We start from the raw sequence: 18,969 nt of genomic DNA on the forward strand, positions 1-18,969 counted from the left end.
GTTTAAAAGATGAGTGAGTGATGGATTTTGAAGTGCGAACAAATCAAATTAACCACGTTCGAAAGGAAATAAGTTTAATAGAAAAATCGGTGCCCTTTGCTGTGATTTATGTATGTCAAGGGTCAACAATTTTCCAATTTAAATAGCGTTATATGGTGATTGATTTGTGGATACCCTCCAAAAAACGGCTTCGATCATTTTCACTTGATTTTGATTAAATCAATAAAAAAAAAAACTCTTGCATTAATTGAGAAAAGATTATATTGTAACGCTACTTTATATTCCACACTGTTGGTCAACACAGACATTCGGCGGTGTTTAATCAACTAAATTATTTGCCGATTAACTTATTTAACTACCCCAGGAAATGCTATCCATTTAGTGGTTTGTTATTTAACAACAGGCCCCTTAATCGAATGTTTTGCTGGCGGGAATGTTATTTGGATATGTTAAGCATCGTATTCAGAATCGAATTAAATGTGATGGTATAGCATTTATTATAACAATATTGGGGAATAATTCGGGTTAAGTAGGTAGTAGCTTTTTTTTTTATTACGGGGGTGTAATTTCCTTAACCAAACTTCTTACGGAACAAACCTATTTCTAGTAAATTACGTAAGTTCATAATTTATGCCCCTCTAGTTGTGAATATACGTAAAGTTTGGATACTCCAAATAGTAAATCAATCCGCTCACGAGGTTTGACTGTGTTTTCGACGTGAATATTGACGCCCATAATATTTTTGTAAACCGCCCAGGTTGTAGTTTAGACACGTTCATGTTTTGTCTGTACATATCCTCTCGTAAAACAAGTATAAACATTAAATAACGTGTCATGTTTGTTTTCACCAATATAATAACTTTTGCCGTTCATGATATAGTGCATGGATGGATACATTCAAATTAATTTTATATTTATGTGAGGGACTTGTTCAAGCTATATTGTTGAGTAATGACTTTTGTCGTATATTTTAATAATGGCCTACGCCTTCAGTTTACAAAGCAAATGTGAATATTTTAAAGTTATACGTTATAGAAATATATGGGCGCAACTTTGGACGGGTACGTGAAAGCAAAACACAAAAGTTCCCCTCACACGTATTTAAAATAGGAATTAAAGAATAAAACTCAAAGTTTGTCCCAGATAACTCGAACGATGTTATTAACTTTCTTTAGCTCATTGCATTCGTTCTATCTCTAGCACTTAAACTAAATCTCGCTGAAGGGATGGAGAATGATCCACTTTTTCCTGAAAATGTGTGGCCCAAATATCAAGGGGATCTCAGAGCAGGCTATTTTATCTACCTTTAAGAATAGCGGTGATAAAATTGAAACAAATAGACTTAATAAAGGAGGCTATTTGAAGTTTGACCTGTAAGGACTAAATTTAATTTTCCACAACGACAAAAAGAGTTTCCTATTTTGAAAGATGTTCTTTTCTGTCGAAGAGCTTCCGATAAAGGAGAGTATTTATAGGTCGTAGAAAGATTATCCCTGGTGATAAACCATCGCAATTTAGAGGCATTTTAGCAATTTGAGCTGCGGACATTCGTGATTTGTGACATTTCCTTGTAGTAACAGCAGTGAGTGCACAGTTCGATAACATCGCGATCTGACGGGATTGGAAATTTATTTCGCTAGGCATGTTATTTATTACTTATGCACGTCCGTTACATATATCAATTAATTTGTCATAAAATGATATCAAAAACATAGCGATTTAATTAAGGTCGTCTGAGAAGGTTCTCGTAACCTCTCGATCGATCTGGATGAGTAATTAGCATCAACGGTAAGGCTCGGGGCCCACACCCAAAAATATCTGTGAGAGTTTTATCTTGCCGGCCAAGTGAGATCAATCATTTTTAGAGCCGGTGCTTAGTTAATTCTTTGAGTGATGGAAAATTACCTAAAGTGTAACCAACATTGCCATTCGCGGTCACCGAGCCACAGCACAAATTCTCCTACAAAGATAAATATGTCATTTATGACCAATGTTGGACTATTAACCTAGTAAAACTTTATGAATTTATGGTAATTTGACAAACGCAGTTCAGTTCAACTGAATTTATATTGGAGATATATCGCCACGGCCACCCTATCCTGTAAGAATTATTATGTTTATACGAACATGTAAATATATATTCGCATCTCTAGCCGTATAACAAAAGGGCAAAGCATTTTATCATTTCGTACAGTTATATCTCTGCCGCACTTACCATCGGCAAACTCGTGTAACACGTTCTTTTATAATTTATTTTACTTAAATCCCACCGGTTGCAAATCTGATTTATATCCCCCAGCTACAGACAGTTTAGAAAATACTCGACAACAATCCAAATTTTATATCCCTCTGGCCGATCCAACGAGAACATTTCCCCTTCAAGAATCTCGCCGTCTTGTAAATATTTAGGGGACCTACATAATTAGTCATTACATCACTCTTTTTCTACACGGGGCGATTCGCCGAAAACTGCACGCACATCGGTGTGTCAGCGAATTAACTACACCAAACCCGACGATTTTGTTGCTTCGCCAAGAATAAATTTTGTCAATAAACTCGCAGCCCTCATCACTTTGCGAATATTATTAATATTGCGTTTTAATGTTATTGATAACGAGTTTAAAGGCTTACGCAGTTGCACGGTAGCATCCCTATGATCACGCGGCCAGGAGACAGGACATGGGGGCCCCTTTTCTCTAACGTTAATTATTAAGCTGCGTGTGTCAAAAGTTGCCCCTGGTCAATACTCATCCATGAAGGAATTGCCGCGATAAAAACACATTTTTTTTGTAAAAAAACCGACTTGCTCGGAGTTGACTGACATTTCAGCTTAATTGGGACATTAATGACAACGCAAACTATAATATTTCAAATTTGAGAAAACCAAAATCGAGTGTAAGTTCTAAGTGTTGTGCCCTGAAATCGCTCATACCGGGCGCGATGGTGGGAGGCTTACGTTTAGATAATGCAGGCCCTAATAATCGCAGCTTAAATCGATTAAACAGTATGTTGATATTATGTAAGAACAACTCACTTGTACTCGTATGTGAAAACAATCGAAACAATAATTGATGAAGTATGGAATCAATTATAAAACGAATCCTACTGCCTCGATTGTTTTTCCCTGCCCTGTAAATGAATGAAATTAATTGCTGTAATGACTAATTTTGAATACAAAAGGGTAATTTTGGTTTGATATTTCTGCTAAATTTAGTATTATCAATAAGCGTGAACTTTATTAAATGTAATTTAATTTATAAGCCGTCATCGCTGATCCGTCTAAATAATTGCGATCGATAAAATCACCTTTTTCCAATTAATAACTAATCCGATAAAAAATTAAGCTATTCCAGAAGATGGATCTCCAGTTCGGCGGGCCGAGGAAATTTTGTGGTTTAAGCATGTTCCAGATAATGCCTATGGAGTTTGATATATTCCCTCTAATTTTCGGGGAACTCTAATAGTTTGCACCCGTCTAATTTCTATTACAATAATAGCGGGGACTATAGATAAATTAGCACATTCAAGTCACCGGTTTGGGTCAATTCCTATTCAAAATGCATACGTTGGGCTTATGCGAAGCGTCCGTGAAATTTGCAAATAAAATTGTATTTTTCTCCATTGTCCAGTAAGGGCCATGAATTTTTCATACGTCATTAGTGTGTATGTCTGGCATATATTTTATTCGACTGGAATCGTTTTATTCACAGAATAAGTAATGCCTTTTCAATAAAAAGCTTCAATGTCGCTTTTATTTTATAAATGAAGAAAATTGTTCAAGTCTCTTATCTGTCAAGTCTTCTAAGCGATATTGCCATGTCAATTTATATGTTTTGTGATTTATTTATGTATCGATGGCATATTTGCTTTACACCTATTTGCTCTACATGTATATGTATATACCATTAAATTTTCGAGTCTATATACATGGTTGACTTTGAAATGCGGAGAAAGATTATATTGTGTTCTTTAAAAAATTTGTTTTAAAACATACATCCGGCAAGTGAAACATCGATTTTCGTCAAAAGCATTAAAAACGAATTAGTAATAAACGATGCGGATTTCTTTTCGGGCTAATGATCATTTTACAGGATGCAGTCTAGCAAAAGCTTTAATTATTCCAATTAAACATGTGTTTTGTGATATTTTATTCAACACTTGTTTTATTTAGAATTTATTAATATGAAATTTTGTACGCCACATGATTCCTGGCTATTATGAGGCTTAATTATTCTCTCTTTTACTGTATCCATGTTTTTAATTAGAAGGCTCATAATGACTATTGAATGAAAGGTGAATGAAATCTGTCAAATTAATTTTTAAGTCCCGGTCATTAATTTTTCTGATAATAAATTAGTTATTATGCATCGAAAGCGACAAATTTTCGATATTCTGCTACCATTATGAGATGATAATTAAGTACTTCACAAAAATCCTGTAATTATACTCTTGCGTCTGTTGCCAATTAGGCCCCCTAGCTAAAAGACGGGGGTCTTTTGACTTGTCACGTCGCTAATCTTAAATTAAGCGCAAATTATAAAATCGAAACTTTAAATTCGACATAACAAAAGGTTTAATCGCTCATTCCGAATATTTAAACGCAGTGATACATGTTATTAACGTCAACATTGTCTCAAGCCATCCCATTGTATAAACTTTCCTTTATTTGCGCTTCCTTAATGCCATTATTGTTTTCGACTTCTTTGTTTTCTTTTATTCTCTAGGAAATTAAAATTTAATAAAATAAATGTATATTCTGGCTTTGACGAGCTCAAAGATAACAACGAAGCTATTTCCGAGACCATTTATCGGAACGATATTTTTTAACATTTAATAGTAGTGATCGATCGTGTGTATGTAAATCAGATATTTTACAAAGAAAACTTGTAATTGTGACGTTAACGCTCACACCAAGAATTCAATGGTTAATGCATCTCGGTAACGGTTAGAGACACCTAGAGGAAAACACGCTTCTACGCAATTAGCATAAATAATTATATGCGAGTAATCGTGTGAGGATATAAGATAAAGCATGCAAGGAATTGATAAAGCTCTAAAATCGGGTCGGAAACATAAAAGGCTGGGGGTAGAGATAATGGTGGAAACAAAAAGCACCGGCACTTGACCATAAAGATGGCGCCCGTGTAGGCTAACAGCATACAAATGATGTAATAGAGATTAGCTGGCCAATAGATTTTAGTTTGCCGAGTGGTCAGCTTTAAAAGAGATACTTCGCGTGGGATTTTGACTCACGCTCAACTAAACCTCTATTAACGTCTAGATAAATTTTCAAATATGAACACCCCATTTTGTTGGGTACGTGCCTCGTTTTCCTTCCGCATATCGATTTAGGCCTGCAGCCATAATTAATACGTTGACTATAGGAATTCGGTAGAATTTTACCGAAGTTTGGAGCTTGATCATGCTGCGTATAACATATTTAATAGGTATTCCACTTGACACTGTGAAACGCTTAATCAGAAAGCCCTCTGAGCTCCCCCACCCTTATTATTATTGATACGAGCACTTCTCGTAACTTATCCAATCGATAATAGCAATTGTCTCCCGTAATGAGCCTCCCTATTTTCGGAAAATGTGTAATTTTAAAGGAAAATGTAAAGTCATTAAAGAGTTTCGCAAAGTGCCGCTTGAGTGTAACATTGGCCACAGCTTCTGTTCAATAAAAATTCAAGCAGTTATGACTTTTTTATTATTCATCGCAAAGGTCCTTTGGGGTGGATGTTATGAATTTTCATTCCATATGCTTTTCTTTTACTGTCTATTTGAATTCATTTATTCTACAATACCTCCGTAACCGGCTTTATTGAAAATTTTCTAGATAGAAGTCATTAATCATTTTCCGTTGCCTGTCTCCCTATTAGAATTAATGCGTTTCACTCAAATATTATTAAAGAAAAATACATCCTTTTTTAAAACTTTACTTAAATCATTCAAATCTTATATCATTAATGTGTCGACCTTTCCCGACTAAATGGATTGATGTTAATCCACCTTAAAACTTTCGTAAAATATCATAAATCAAATGATTATTATTAGTACTGGAAACATTTTATAACGCCTGGGAAAACCATGGCAGAGGCTGGAAACGGCCTAATTATTTCCCTTGTTCGTTCCTAACAAGCACTCTTATATTAAAAATCCCATTTTCGTCACTGTTCTCTTCGAGGTACAAAAAGTTTCTTTATTAAATTTTATTTTAATTTGCATATTACAAACAGCCCATCTTTAGCTACATGCCTTAGCCTCGGGTGGAGCGTTTTTCAAGAGGGCGCAATTTGGCCACAAATCGCGATAAGCGTTTTAAAGGAAATTCAATTTGGAGATAGCACAGCATTTAAAATTTTAAAACATTATACTTTTTGGTTCTTATTTCGGATTAGTAACGTAATCCAGACAAGAGGCCGGTAATTCCTACACATGGAGAATTTCCTTTAATCCATTTTGGGCTTAGATCCGAAAGATGTAAAAGTCTCTGCCTGATGAGACCCTCACGTTAAGCTTTGCTCATATTAGACGATTTACCGAATCGGAATTAGGCCCGGCTTCCAAATTTCCAGGGAACGTACTCACTTTTCTGCACTTTGCATAAGTCGAAACTCGATATCTCACCGAATTAGTTGAGGAAGGTGTCACTTCGCTATCTATTTTTTAAATTTTATAATCGGCGAAAATTGACATTTCCTCAAACACCACTAAGAAGAATTAATCCATGGATTTAAGTGGAAAATAATTCGATTATTTTCGACGTTATGTGTATGTGCAGGATAGCGCCGTTTTGATATATTTACGGAGTATTGGCAAAACGATAATAGATAGATGAAATCTAGCCATATATTCTTAAGTCCGACTTTCGACTGAAATTTTATAGCGTGGTTATTTCTTTGCTAATTTGATTCGTTTTCGATATACGCGTCGTTTTAGAAAAATCTTCCATTTAGACATGGCGCAGCTTCTTCACCATTACAGCCCAGAGGTGATGGGAAAATACCTATAGACGTAAATATTTGTTTAAATCTTTAGGAACACTATTGGATTATAACCTAAAATGTTTAAAATATTTAATAGTTATTTTGATGCGAATTGAAATGGTCATATGAAGTCACATAAAGTTGTGGTCGTTTTGGTTTTGTGTACGTATAGAGGGTGTTTTTAAAAACTCTGTAATAAAATATAAAAAGAAATTAAAAATGGATACTAATAGAGTTCCTGTGGTAGATTAAGATTTTTGAATGGGACATTTCATACGCTATTAGATATTTCGAATTACATCTTCAGTAGCTCGATAATAATTTTTTTTATTTGCTTCTGTTTGAAATGCATTGATGATACGATTCAAAATATCCAATAATATATAGGGCGTCCCATCAGAGTTAAAGAAAAGAAATAAAGACGAGTCGCAAAATTCAGAATTTTTAAGAACGTTCCGTATAAACCGGCTTTTCTTTCATTATCAAACTTCCATTTCCAAAAGTTAAGTACCAGATTGGGAAAACCGTATGTAGTATCGGAATTCAATGGGATATCAAATTCCAATACTAGAGGTGACATGTGGTGGTGGTTATATCTACGAAAGGAATCTCAGTCCAAGAAATGAAGGCTATAACGGTGCGTCTATTAACTAAAATAGAAGAACTAAGGGAGGAAGAGCAAACGGACTGAGGCCTGTTTCATCTCAGTTCGTGGATTTTTGGGACTCCTCGGGTCAACCTCTTCCTTTTACCAACTGACGACTACCTGGGTTCTCTGGGTTTCTCACCTCCGCTTGGTCACATCTAGGCACCAGACGCCCAGAAGATCGTCACTTTAATTGTCTTATCGGAATGTCTTTAAGGATGGGGACGCGACGTTGTAGAATGGAAAGAAAATGTCGATGGTCAACTAAGTTATGGTCTGGTTTTCGGACCCTACACATATGTTTCCCACTTCAACAATAATTAAAATTTTCCAAAGAGAATGACTTCTTTCACTAAATCAAGTAATCAAAAAATTATTTAAAAAATATATAAAAGTATATAAGTATAGGCGCGTGTGTCATACATATTAGTTCGTATATAAGTTTTCGTTCAAAATCGAAGAATTTCCACTGCTAACAAACATTTTCTCTACTTTCCCATGGCGCCTTGCACAAGACTATTTACCCACGATCTTCCGATGAGCGCCAAGAAGCTCGAAACATGTAACGGTCTGAATTGAGACTCTGCGTCTACACTAACATGAAAGCGTAATCTTTTGTGATAATCATGGACGATCAGAGGAAAGTCTTCGATGCAAATTATTCCCGCAAGACAATATTGGGGAAAACTGTGTAGTTTAATGTCGTTAGGACTATTAGCCCTCGAAATATTTTGTTTAAAAACATTTATTTACATAGTCTCTTCCATAGAAATTGCGATAAAAGCATTATAGTTTACTGTTTTGCCAACTAATAACGGAACTGAAAAAGAAAAGTATGTTTGATGTTTTCTGTCATCATTCTTTCTGAAAAAGAATAATTGTACGAAATATAAATATTATACGCAATAAAACGTTGGGTAAACCTCAACATAATTCATTTTCAATGTCCGAAGACGATTTAATTTGTGACTGATAAATCCTTTAATTTTTACTTTGCTTGCGATATAGGTTTTGGCTCTTCTAATTGTTCTCGTTTAAAGTATCTGCCCGACATATGAATGGAGTAAGTTATTTGATAATAAATTAAAGAGAACTGTAGAATAGCCAGGATGAAACTTACCGCTCGGTCTCCGAGATTTCTGACCCTGCAATGCAAATGGGCCGTTTGTCCAACGGTGGTTGTGTATTCTCTCTTTGTCGAGTTATCAAAATATGGCTGAGAGAAGGGTTGGTCCCAGTAAGGGCCGACGTGTTCGGAAACGCCCTCAGCCCGGTCTGAAACAAAAAGTGCCCTTTTGAATTTCCGCGTTGTGCCCTATTTATTGCTCAATATATTTGGTAAAAATGTTTAATCGCAGTACTAAATAGGCCGAGGCCCGGCTCAACAATTAAATTTAGATTGTGGGGAAAGGGAAATTAATTTTCAATTTCGAGAATTTTGATGACCGCGTCCCATGATATTAAACGCTTGGAGCTTATTTCGGAGAAGGAATTGGATACAGTGCGAGACCCAGATAATGAGTTATCTTGGCTTGACCACAAACATGCTCATATGAAGCATGCCTCCCGATACAGTGGCGACAACGTCACTCAATTACAACACCGAATTTGGGTTACAAGTTTTACATTACATCAAATGGAGGCATCAATGCGTAAGACACAATCAATAAATTTAATTATCGGGCAACCGGTAAGTGACGGCCTGCAATTTCGTCGGTTTTGATCTGGGGATTTTGGTCGCTTGTTAATGGTAAATGTACAATCGTCGCGATGTACAATTAATTAAGGGGATTAAAGTTGGTTCTCGCGGACCACTCCCTGGCCGTTTTTATAGCGCCCTTATTAGCTGACTGAAACAAATAGGCGAAAAGGCGAAACACGCCATTTTTGAGTAGATTTTACTTAATTATTACCGCTATAGATTCTTTCTGAAAGAAGTACATAAATATTTAATGCGCACCACAGAGAAGATGGAAAGACGGGGAAATAAAGGTGAGCTCGTCCCGTAACAAAAAACAGATCGCAAAAGGCCCTTACGATATAAAACATTCGAAACGGGCCATCTGAAATCTGTCAAGTTTTTCAATGATTCCTTTGCCAATTTGGATGTTATGCCACAAAGATCGTGACCAAAAATCAAACCATCTCAAGTGCCCGGGTTCGGTATGTTAGGAGGTGTCTCCGGAAAAACCGCAATTTAATCCTCTATTGAGGTTTCGAAATGCTCGCACTTGATTAGATTAAAAATGCATCTTTAATAAAAGAGCAATAAGATGGAGTGTGGTAATTGCTAGATTAATTGGAGTGAGGATCTTTATTTAAGGACATAACAACTAATGAGGCAACTTCGTGGTGATACACTTAGCGAACTTTGTTGTAAATTGCTTTAATTTCCTAATGCACTGATCCGTTGTCACGGAAAGAAGCTACAAAAATAACAAGTTAAAGGAACGGAAAATAATATCGCTACCAGAAATCCAATAAGAACATCTTCACCAAACCTTTTTTGTTAAATCAGAAGAGCCGCTGAAGAAAACACTTAAACGATATTTCTTTGACTTTTGCAGGGGAATTCTTTGATGTTAGAACTCGATCGAGTGTTATTGAGCAATCCCGCAACTTTCATTACTGTTTATGAGATTCGAGTCTTACCATATTGTCGCGATACAAAGTTCGGGATTTTTAACGTGCCGAGTCCTCTCAATTCTCCAAGCACGTCGTTAATCAAATTTTAATATCCCACGGGACGAAAACTAATTAATGAATTAAAAATCTTCATCAATTCTTATTTTCTAAACTTTGTTTTCTCCAATGAAGTTTTATTAATGTTTGCCAGATAGAACCTTGATCTTAGTGTGTCACTCTCTAATATGCTTCTTTCCCGTTTCTTCTCTGAGAGCTTAATAAAAAAAAAAAAAAAATAGCCGTTTGAGAATATTAGCGGAATAAATTCCTATAGTATATTAAAATTTCCGCTAAATTACTTCCATTAAGCTCCCAAATTTTTCAACTGAAGTTATTTTCATAAATTGCGAGGAAATAAAAAAGATAAAAAGACAACAAGATCACAAAGCCGTCCAGCTATTAACGAATAAAATATAAGGGCATATGTGGCTGGTTTTTTAAAACTCCCTATCTCGATACACACTTCAAAATTAATTATTGTTGTGTCTCGCTTAAAAACACTAAAACCCGCATTAATGTTAGTCAAACCACATATCGCATAATCCCCTAAATATATTGCGGTGCATTACAACCGGGGATATTATGTTGAATTTATTATGTAGTTCGTTGAAAAAAACGCAAGTAAGTTGCCTTAATGCCTTTAAACATATGCGAACGATAAATGGATTTTTTTAAATGTCCCCTCTGCTATAATATATTATTTCGAGCACCGTTGCAATCACATTATAATAAACTGCTGGCCAAAAGAAACGTCTCTAATAGAGCTTTGAAACGATGTTCTTGCAATTCAGTGCTTCGGTTTTTTAAATTCAAGTTCTTCGCGGATGTTCGCACTCGAACGCACACGCACACATATATAGGGTGTTAGTTGGAAAGTTAGAAATAACTTTCGTAAATCTAACCGATAATTAAGAACATCATTTTGATTTAAAAAAAGTTCCTTGCAACAGGGTCGAAAACCTAATATTAAAAAAAAAATGTTAAAGTTGGTGACAGAAGAGCTTTAATAAGTTTAAAACTTCAATAAAATTATGGAAAACGTACCTGGCAGATGTTGATTGTTTGACATGTAACAAAAAAGGTAAAATTATTCTGCAATAACATTGCTAAAAGCAATTTCAAAATGTTAATTAGCGACTACATAATAATGTAACTTAAGCGGTAAAAGTGAATGGAAGCGGCAACGCCGCACCGATCGTGGCTGAGGAGACGGCATGTATTGTTGTTATGATTATTTTTTGCAATTCCTCAACACCCGATTGCTGATAAAATTTGAACTTTTATTAGTACGCGCATTTATTCGGACCCGTTAACACTGCCTACGTGAAAATGTATTCCTTACGTGAGTACCATGAGATGCTTTTCATCCATGGAGAAACGTTACAAAATTACGAAAATTACGCTAATCGTTAGCCAGAAAGAAAATTTCCAGCTCGATAAATGGAATTGCTCATCGTGCACGGGAAAATCGGTTAAAACACTATGGCGCATGCCTGGACTCAATCTGTGGACATTTCGAACATTTAACATAGTAAAAACAATAACAAATATGTGCTTTTGATTATGATGATGTGAATGGTGTCAAATGTGTGATGCAGCATGTTATGCTAATTAGAGATAACACCGATAATTTAAAGGTAAGTCGCTTTTCAAAATAATAAATTACGATTCACATGATGTTCAAATCTTAAAATCCATCGGACCTGAGACAACCGTGTAAAGGTGCACATCTGGTTGCTGCTATTGTTTAGGGAGGTTTCGAAATAAAAAAAACACGACGCGACGTTGCCAGTTCTAAAACATTTTTTTTTGCTTTCCGGGTAAGCGGTTGTGTCTGTGGCCCCCGTTGTAAGGAATTTTTTCTTCAAAATGATGTTCTTAATCAATGGTTGAATTTACGAAAGTGTTTTTCCCCGACACTCTGTATATAATAATTTTCATTCCCAGAGAAAAAGGTTATTAACTAATTGGAATTTCCCTCCTTGTGCCAAAAATACTTACATTTATACGTATGTATGTGTAAATAATTATTAATAATATTATTAAGAAAAGTGAGGGAAACGTTCTGGGACCAAAAAAATGGAGCAGGATGGTCTTGAGTTTCAGAATGGTATTTTATTCTGAAATTTCTTTAAATCCCATTTGGAGGGTCTTTCCATCTTGTTTGAATTTGATGCAATTTTTTAGGAATTTTTACCACCCGTGTGCATTCGTATAGCAATTGCCTTATCTTTGCTTTTAGTTTTTTTCTGCAATCTGTTCCATTATTTGCTTGCATTCTTTAGTTTTTTTTCCATTGCATTTGCTGTCAGCTTCTGTCCGTAGTCTAACAATGGTCTGCAAACGAGCCTGTACATTTACGTTACAGCTTTTTGATGATTTTGTCTTTTTGCAATCAGTTATTGGAAATGTTTTATTTTGGCATTTGAAATTAATACAATGTCTCATATAGACCACTGCCCCAGACGGTATCAAGTTCCTCATTACTGTCCATAAATAAACTTGCTGATCTTCTAGCGAGAATGCCACGAATTTCACTCTACTTGAAAGTTGTGGATATTTCAAACTACTACTAAATGCTGAGAACTTAAAGGGTTTTGCACATTCTATGAAATTTATAAGTGGTACGGAATGAAGAAGAAAATTGCCCTTTATAAATGCGAAAGTTGCAAAATACTAGTATTGAAGGAAATTTTTGTCACAGACATAATGTAATTTCATCTTTTTAAAAGACAGTAGCCCGAACAATTAATAATTTTGATAGTTTCATTTGAAACAGCACATTATTCTGTAGATAGATATAGAATGAAGCGTTTTAGGATAGGTGAGATTGCACGAATTTTGATAATATTTTTTCTCTGTAATTAACTTTAACAATAATGGTTCGAATGAAACGTCAAAAGTTACAAAAATATATTTAAAAAATATCGAATTAAATGACAAAACTGCTCTCTCACATATCTATAACCTGAGTATAAGGGAAAATATGCTTATAAAATTAATAAAAGTTGCGCATTGAGATTCAAAAAGTGCAAATTCCTTTCATGCCTTCTTAAGGGTTGAAAATTTTGTAGAAGTTTAACAAGAATCTTGAAAATTCGACAGATTGTCAATAGTATTGTCGTGAATATAAATGAACAATATTTTAGATCGGGAATCACCGTTTAGGATGGAATTAAGTGTCGCCTTACCGCAATCCCACATATCCTTTCATTTTTATAAGTGTTCAAAATACATATTTCAAGAAACGAAGAAATATTTCCCGGAGATTTTAAATTTTGTTTAGAGAATGTGTTTTAAAGAATAGAAACCTACAGTTGCTAAATTAAGAATATTTTCTTGAACGAATTCCTTTCTGCTGCGCTTTAGTGAAACAAATCCCGAAATTCCTTGAGAATTCGTTGAGGAGCAGAGGGACGGGCACTCTTTGAAGTTATACTTAATTTCATAGATATTCTCAAAATTTCCGTAGCATTTTCCATGTTTCGAATAATGATTTAGAGAATAAAACCTAACAGTTTTTCAAAGTAGTCTTGCCACTGTATTTATTACCAATTCGCATAATCACACAAGTTGTTTTATTAGCTTATATTTAAATGATTAGCGTACATAATTCATTTAGATTTTCAATGTGTCGAACATCTTTGCAGCATTTCCCATAATTTCCCGAAAATTAATCCAGATTTGCAATAGAGTTTTAGAGTATAGATCACAATTTTCTAAATTACGACATTCTGGAGGATATGTCCAATTTCAGCATTTCGGGAAAACAGATCTCACTCAGATTTTTAAAAGTTGAAGTTTTTCCACAATTTTCTACAATTTATTGAGAGTTCAACAGGTTTTCCAAGTTTTCCAAGTTAGAATCTAACGTTGCGTTCAGATCTGCGAAAGGAACAATACAACGAACCGAACACCGAGCAAAACTATAATTTACATGGCGTGGGATGCCCGTTTGTAAATCGTATAGATTCATTGTCCTGTCCAAATTAGTGTCTTGTTCGCAGTATTGTTCGTTCTCATGGTTCGTTGTATTTTTCGCTGTGCTGTGAAATTTTTTGGTTTTCGTGAATAATGGGGGAGATCGAAATATGACGATTCTACAGCCAAGTTCCTTTCAAATTGTAAAGTGTTGTAATAACCAGAGTTACGTGTTTAACTTTGTCAAATAGTGTTATAAAAAATGGAATTATCAAATACAAAAAAGGGAGACGACGGTACGTTTGCGACTACAAATAACGTTATAAAAATTATTTTGTAACAGTCGAAAAATTTAGTTTGACTCGTTCAACGTATTTTTTCCTCATCGCTCGCTGTAGATTTTATTAATTTGCTCCAATTTTTACTACGTGATCCATTGCGACCTCTTCCTATGTGATGAGAGTGATGTACATCACAGTTTAAGTATTTGACAATGCAGAGGGCATGCTATGAGATTTGGTGATAGAAACTCAATTGTAGCATTGAAAAACATTCACCGGATATGCACTCTAGCAAATCACTTTACTTTACGGCTTGAACTCGCAGCTCGTGCATACAATACGATTTGCCCGTCAAAACAGATTTTATTTCAAACAAACCGGGCTTTAGTTACATATTGATAAAGTAGCTTTCTATGTCGGAGTTAATCTTCATTTTTAAGGAATGCAAGGGAAAATAAAATTATTACACTGCGCCCTCTTTATATCGGATTCAGTAAATATGAACGGTGTGGGGGTGAGTTTTATGTTGGACGCTAATAAAAATTTTATAGTTCATGGCAGATATAAGTTACAGGCCGCTCTCTATATCTCGTTAATTAATTCTACTGCCCATTACTTTAGTTATATATATTTTTTAACATAACTTTTGCGAAACATTATTTTCAAAACACGAAGTCTGTAATAATTGCAGTAGTTAAATAAACAGTTAGTACCTCACTTTTTAAAGACTAATTTTGCAGGTTCTCGCATTCAATTTTCGTATTAACTGAAAGTTAAATTATTCCTCGTAATGGAAGAACTCAGTTTTTCAATTAAACCGAGAAAATTCGAGGTAGTTTTGAATTAAAATAGCAGGGTATGAAAATTAGTGGCGGAATGAAGCACTGGATTTTTAGGAGTGCAACTTTTAATCTAACAAAACATCCATTTCCGTTGTTGATTAAGAAAACAATGGCCGTTTGTTACAACGCGACACCGAAATGCCTCTAATGGTTTAATTTGGGCAAATTTACGTGTAAATTCCAAATTAGTGCGACCCTCGGAATAGAACGTTTCCAAAAAAGTATGTCAAATCAAATAAATTTCTCGCCGAAATGTGAGGATCAGTTACATTCAACCAAACAGAAAATTCATGCAAATACTTTCCATTCCATATATAAGGGACTTAGATTATTAATAAACCCCCGCGGGCATCTTTCTCGTTTTCCCCTTTGGGAAAACGCCTAAAAATGTATAAAATTAATTTTAGATATTCAAATTTATGCTGATCGTGTATCGCGGCAAATATTTACGTCAATCTTAGACGCAACCGTCATTCATGGCCAAAGAGAAGTTTGATTTGTTAAACCCGGGTTAAGAGAATGCGTTATAGCGCCAAAAAATTAAATCCTCGTTTTCGAAAATTCCAGAACTTCTCAGCGCTAATCGATTTTAGTAATTACCTAACGGTCAGAAATTTGAAAAATAAATGATCGAAGAGATGTGTCCAAGTAGCAAGTAGGGATGGATATTGCTTAATGCGCTTTCAGGGTGAGTTTATGTTTAACAAAGTAGTATTTAGGGAAAACTAAAGGTTAGGGGTTGAATGTGAAGGGGAGCGTGAATACCATCCGAAACAAAGGTTTTCGACGATATTTCGATTGCGAGAAGTTTGTGTTTCCGCATAATAAATTTAAATTTTTATTGGAACTTCGGCCTTCGCTGGCGCAGTTCAAGTTTTTTAATTATATACCCGTCATAAAAAGTGCCGGCAAGAATTTATAATTAAAATAAACTTTGCACCACCGCTATTCTCAAAAAGGTTATGTGTAGTTAATTGCGAAAAATATTATAAATTTATGTGCGTAAATTTCTAGAAAGAAGTTGAAAATTACAGAGCTCAGATGGAAAGTTGCATAACATTATGAAACGGAACGAAATACGGCAAACTATATATTCCCAAATCTGGTAGTAAAATATTTATCCCAATCGATTAGACCAAAAATAACATGCGAAAAATGGGAAAAAAACTGGCTTTTGTCTTTTTAATTTTCGAGCCATGAAAAACACCTTAGATTAATTTTTTCCATAAGCTCCACAAGTCTGCGCAAACCGGGTGGTAATATTTTAATTACTTTATGAAATATGGTGCTGCTTCCCATTTCCACGACATTGAAAGAACATCAAAATGAAAATCTCTGTCTTTCTTCTCAAACAGCATTTGCTCAGCTCCAGAACCTTATGGTGAACGCACTCTTAACATGGAGTTCATATCAATGAATTAGACTGAAAAACGGCACATAAAAAGTTTAGAATTCTGCGGAATATCTTGTAATTTTTGCTGTTCCACGGATTTTGAAATGCGATATCTAAGACTATCAAAACAACGGCTTTAAATCACAACTGAAAATAATCGTCTCAACGAGATCTATAAGCCTGTTCAAAATGGGTTTTAATATTTCTTTTAAATAATGCGATATAAGGAAACTGTGATACCAATTTTCGCAATTTTTAAGGATCTGAAAATTTAATACTTCAATCGAGGTATTGAGCTTTAATCTGCAGCGTTTCCGAAATAAGGTTAAATCTACTACTTAAACTAGATGAAATTTTTTGAAAATATCATTTTGTTTGTGGACAATGCAAAATTTGCCACATCGCGTAGAAGTTACTTAAACCCTTCAATCAAAACTTAAAATTATGAAGAATCTTATTTTTACGTTTGGTCACTTCTATTTTGAGAAGCGGAACAAATTTGTAATTGCAAAACGTTATTTGAAAAAGCCCGAAAATGCACATATTTTTTTGAATTTTAATTGCTCTGTGACTATCACTGCTTCCATCATTCCAATGGCACTCGTTTTATTTGGGACCCTCTGTATAAATAAAAATTAGTTATAAAAACTGGGAGACCAAAACCAAAATTTACGGTTCAAAGTGGTTTTGCGGGAAATCGATACACATAATGACGTAATAATGGCAAGGCCAGCAAGAGTCTTACGGCAAAGTTAAGGCGAAGGTCCTCCATCATAGGCTTGATCTGCTCATCGGTAGACGGCACCTTCTTTTTGCCATACTTTTTTCACCACCAAAAACGTATTCCGTAAAATTTAGCAACCCACGAAATAAAATGAAACTGGAAAGCAGAAAAAAAGTTGGTTCCGTATTATTGAATATCAATCTTCTTGATAGATATCTCCGTTGCACTTTGAATGATGCTTCTTTCTTCTTGACGTTAAATAAGATGGACCGAAAGAAAGTTAAATATTTAACCTTAAGAGAAAGTTCACATGACGAAGTTGAAATAAAAGTTTTGCAAAAGAAGGAATCTAATTGATTTTACTTTTGAGCTTGCGTTGCAACAAATCTTGGGCTGTAGGCAGCCACCGTAAACTGGAAATGTTGCGTCTGCAGAATGAAACAACCGGCATTATTTCCCAGATTTTAAATACACATTTTCCTAGTAAGCCGCAATAAAATAAAATTTTTCCACATATTCACCCGGTAATCCACACTAATCGAACAGAAAAAAAAAAACATCTATACAGACTTACAACGAATTTTTCATTTTCAAAGCAGTCGTAACTCATCTCCCAAGGCTGATAGGTTCGAAAACATTTTATTATTTTTTCTCGGATGTTTAGATCTTCCGAGATTTATAGGGCCAATTAAAGGGCCCATGAAAGGGTGTCACAAAATGCTCCGACGCATTGGGAATTTTTGATTTGTTATTTGAGAAGTTAAGCCAAAAATATATCATCTTAGATATAGTATAGCATCCAAGCTCCGAACGGGTAATGTCATTCAAATCGGCACAGTTTTCGAAGTGCGATATTTGATGAAGTTTTCGTTATTGTGAAAGGCTTGTTATGTAACGTGAAGTCATACAGGGTGTTTCAGAATAGTATGTCATAAATTTAAGGGGCGATTCCATGAGTGATTTTGAGAAATACAGTTTATATGAACATAGGTCCGTTTTCGCTTTCTGTCTGAAATACAGGGTGTTGAAATTTGCCGTTAGTTAATATTTTTAATTCTACTGAGAAAAGTTATGTTCGCCGACCTTTGGGGGCCAGGTTCGACCCCAACTATCAAACACCAACAGTGCAACATGGTGGTGGCATCATAATGATATGGGAACGTTTTTCTCGAACGTTTTTTTTTTAACCATTGGTCAAAATTGAGGAAATTACGGAACGGTACTAATATGGTATAAACCCATCCTTGAGAACCGTATGCTGCCATTTGCTGCTGAAGACATACCGTTATTTTGGCGTTTTCAGCAGGACAGTGACCCTAAACATTCGTCCTGATTAGTAAAAAATTGGCTGAATGATAATAACATCCCCGCATTACGGTGGCCGTCTCAGTCGCCGGACCTCAATCCGATTTAACCTCTCTGGGAACACTTAAAACGAAAAGTTCGAGATAGGAATGTGTCCATTCGAGATGAGTTGTAGAAAGTCCT

At 35.1% G+C, this 18,969-nt stretch overlaps 1 protein-coding gene across 3 annotated transcripts in view; it reads right to left on the bottom strand.

Moving 5' to 3' along the window:
- The window catches only part of LOC136347107 (zwei Ig domain protein zig-8-like), a 184,269-nt gene that overhangs the window by 50,917 nt on the left and 114,383 nt on the right, over nt 1–18,969 (bottom strand). For all 3 annotated transcript variants that reach the window (XR_010733429.1, XM_066296801.1, XM_066296800.1), the window contains one exon: nt 8,756–8,910. Coding sequence is in view for 2 of the 3 variants with exons in the window: in XM_066296801.1 (XP_066152898.1) it covers nt 8,756–8,910 (155 nt within the window). In the remaining variant the exon portion in view is untranslated. The remainder of the gene's footprint in view (nt 1–8,755; nt 8,911–18,969) is intronic.

The sequence above is a fragment of the Euwallacea fornicatus genome, chromosome 26 (genome assembly GCF_040115645.1).
Source record: "Euwallacea fornicatus isolate EFF26 chromosome 26, ASM4011564v1, whole genome shotgun sequence".
NCBI lineage: Eukaryota > Metazoa > Arthropoda > Insecta > Coleoptera > Curculionidae > Euwallacea > Euwallacea fornicatus.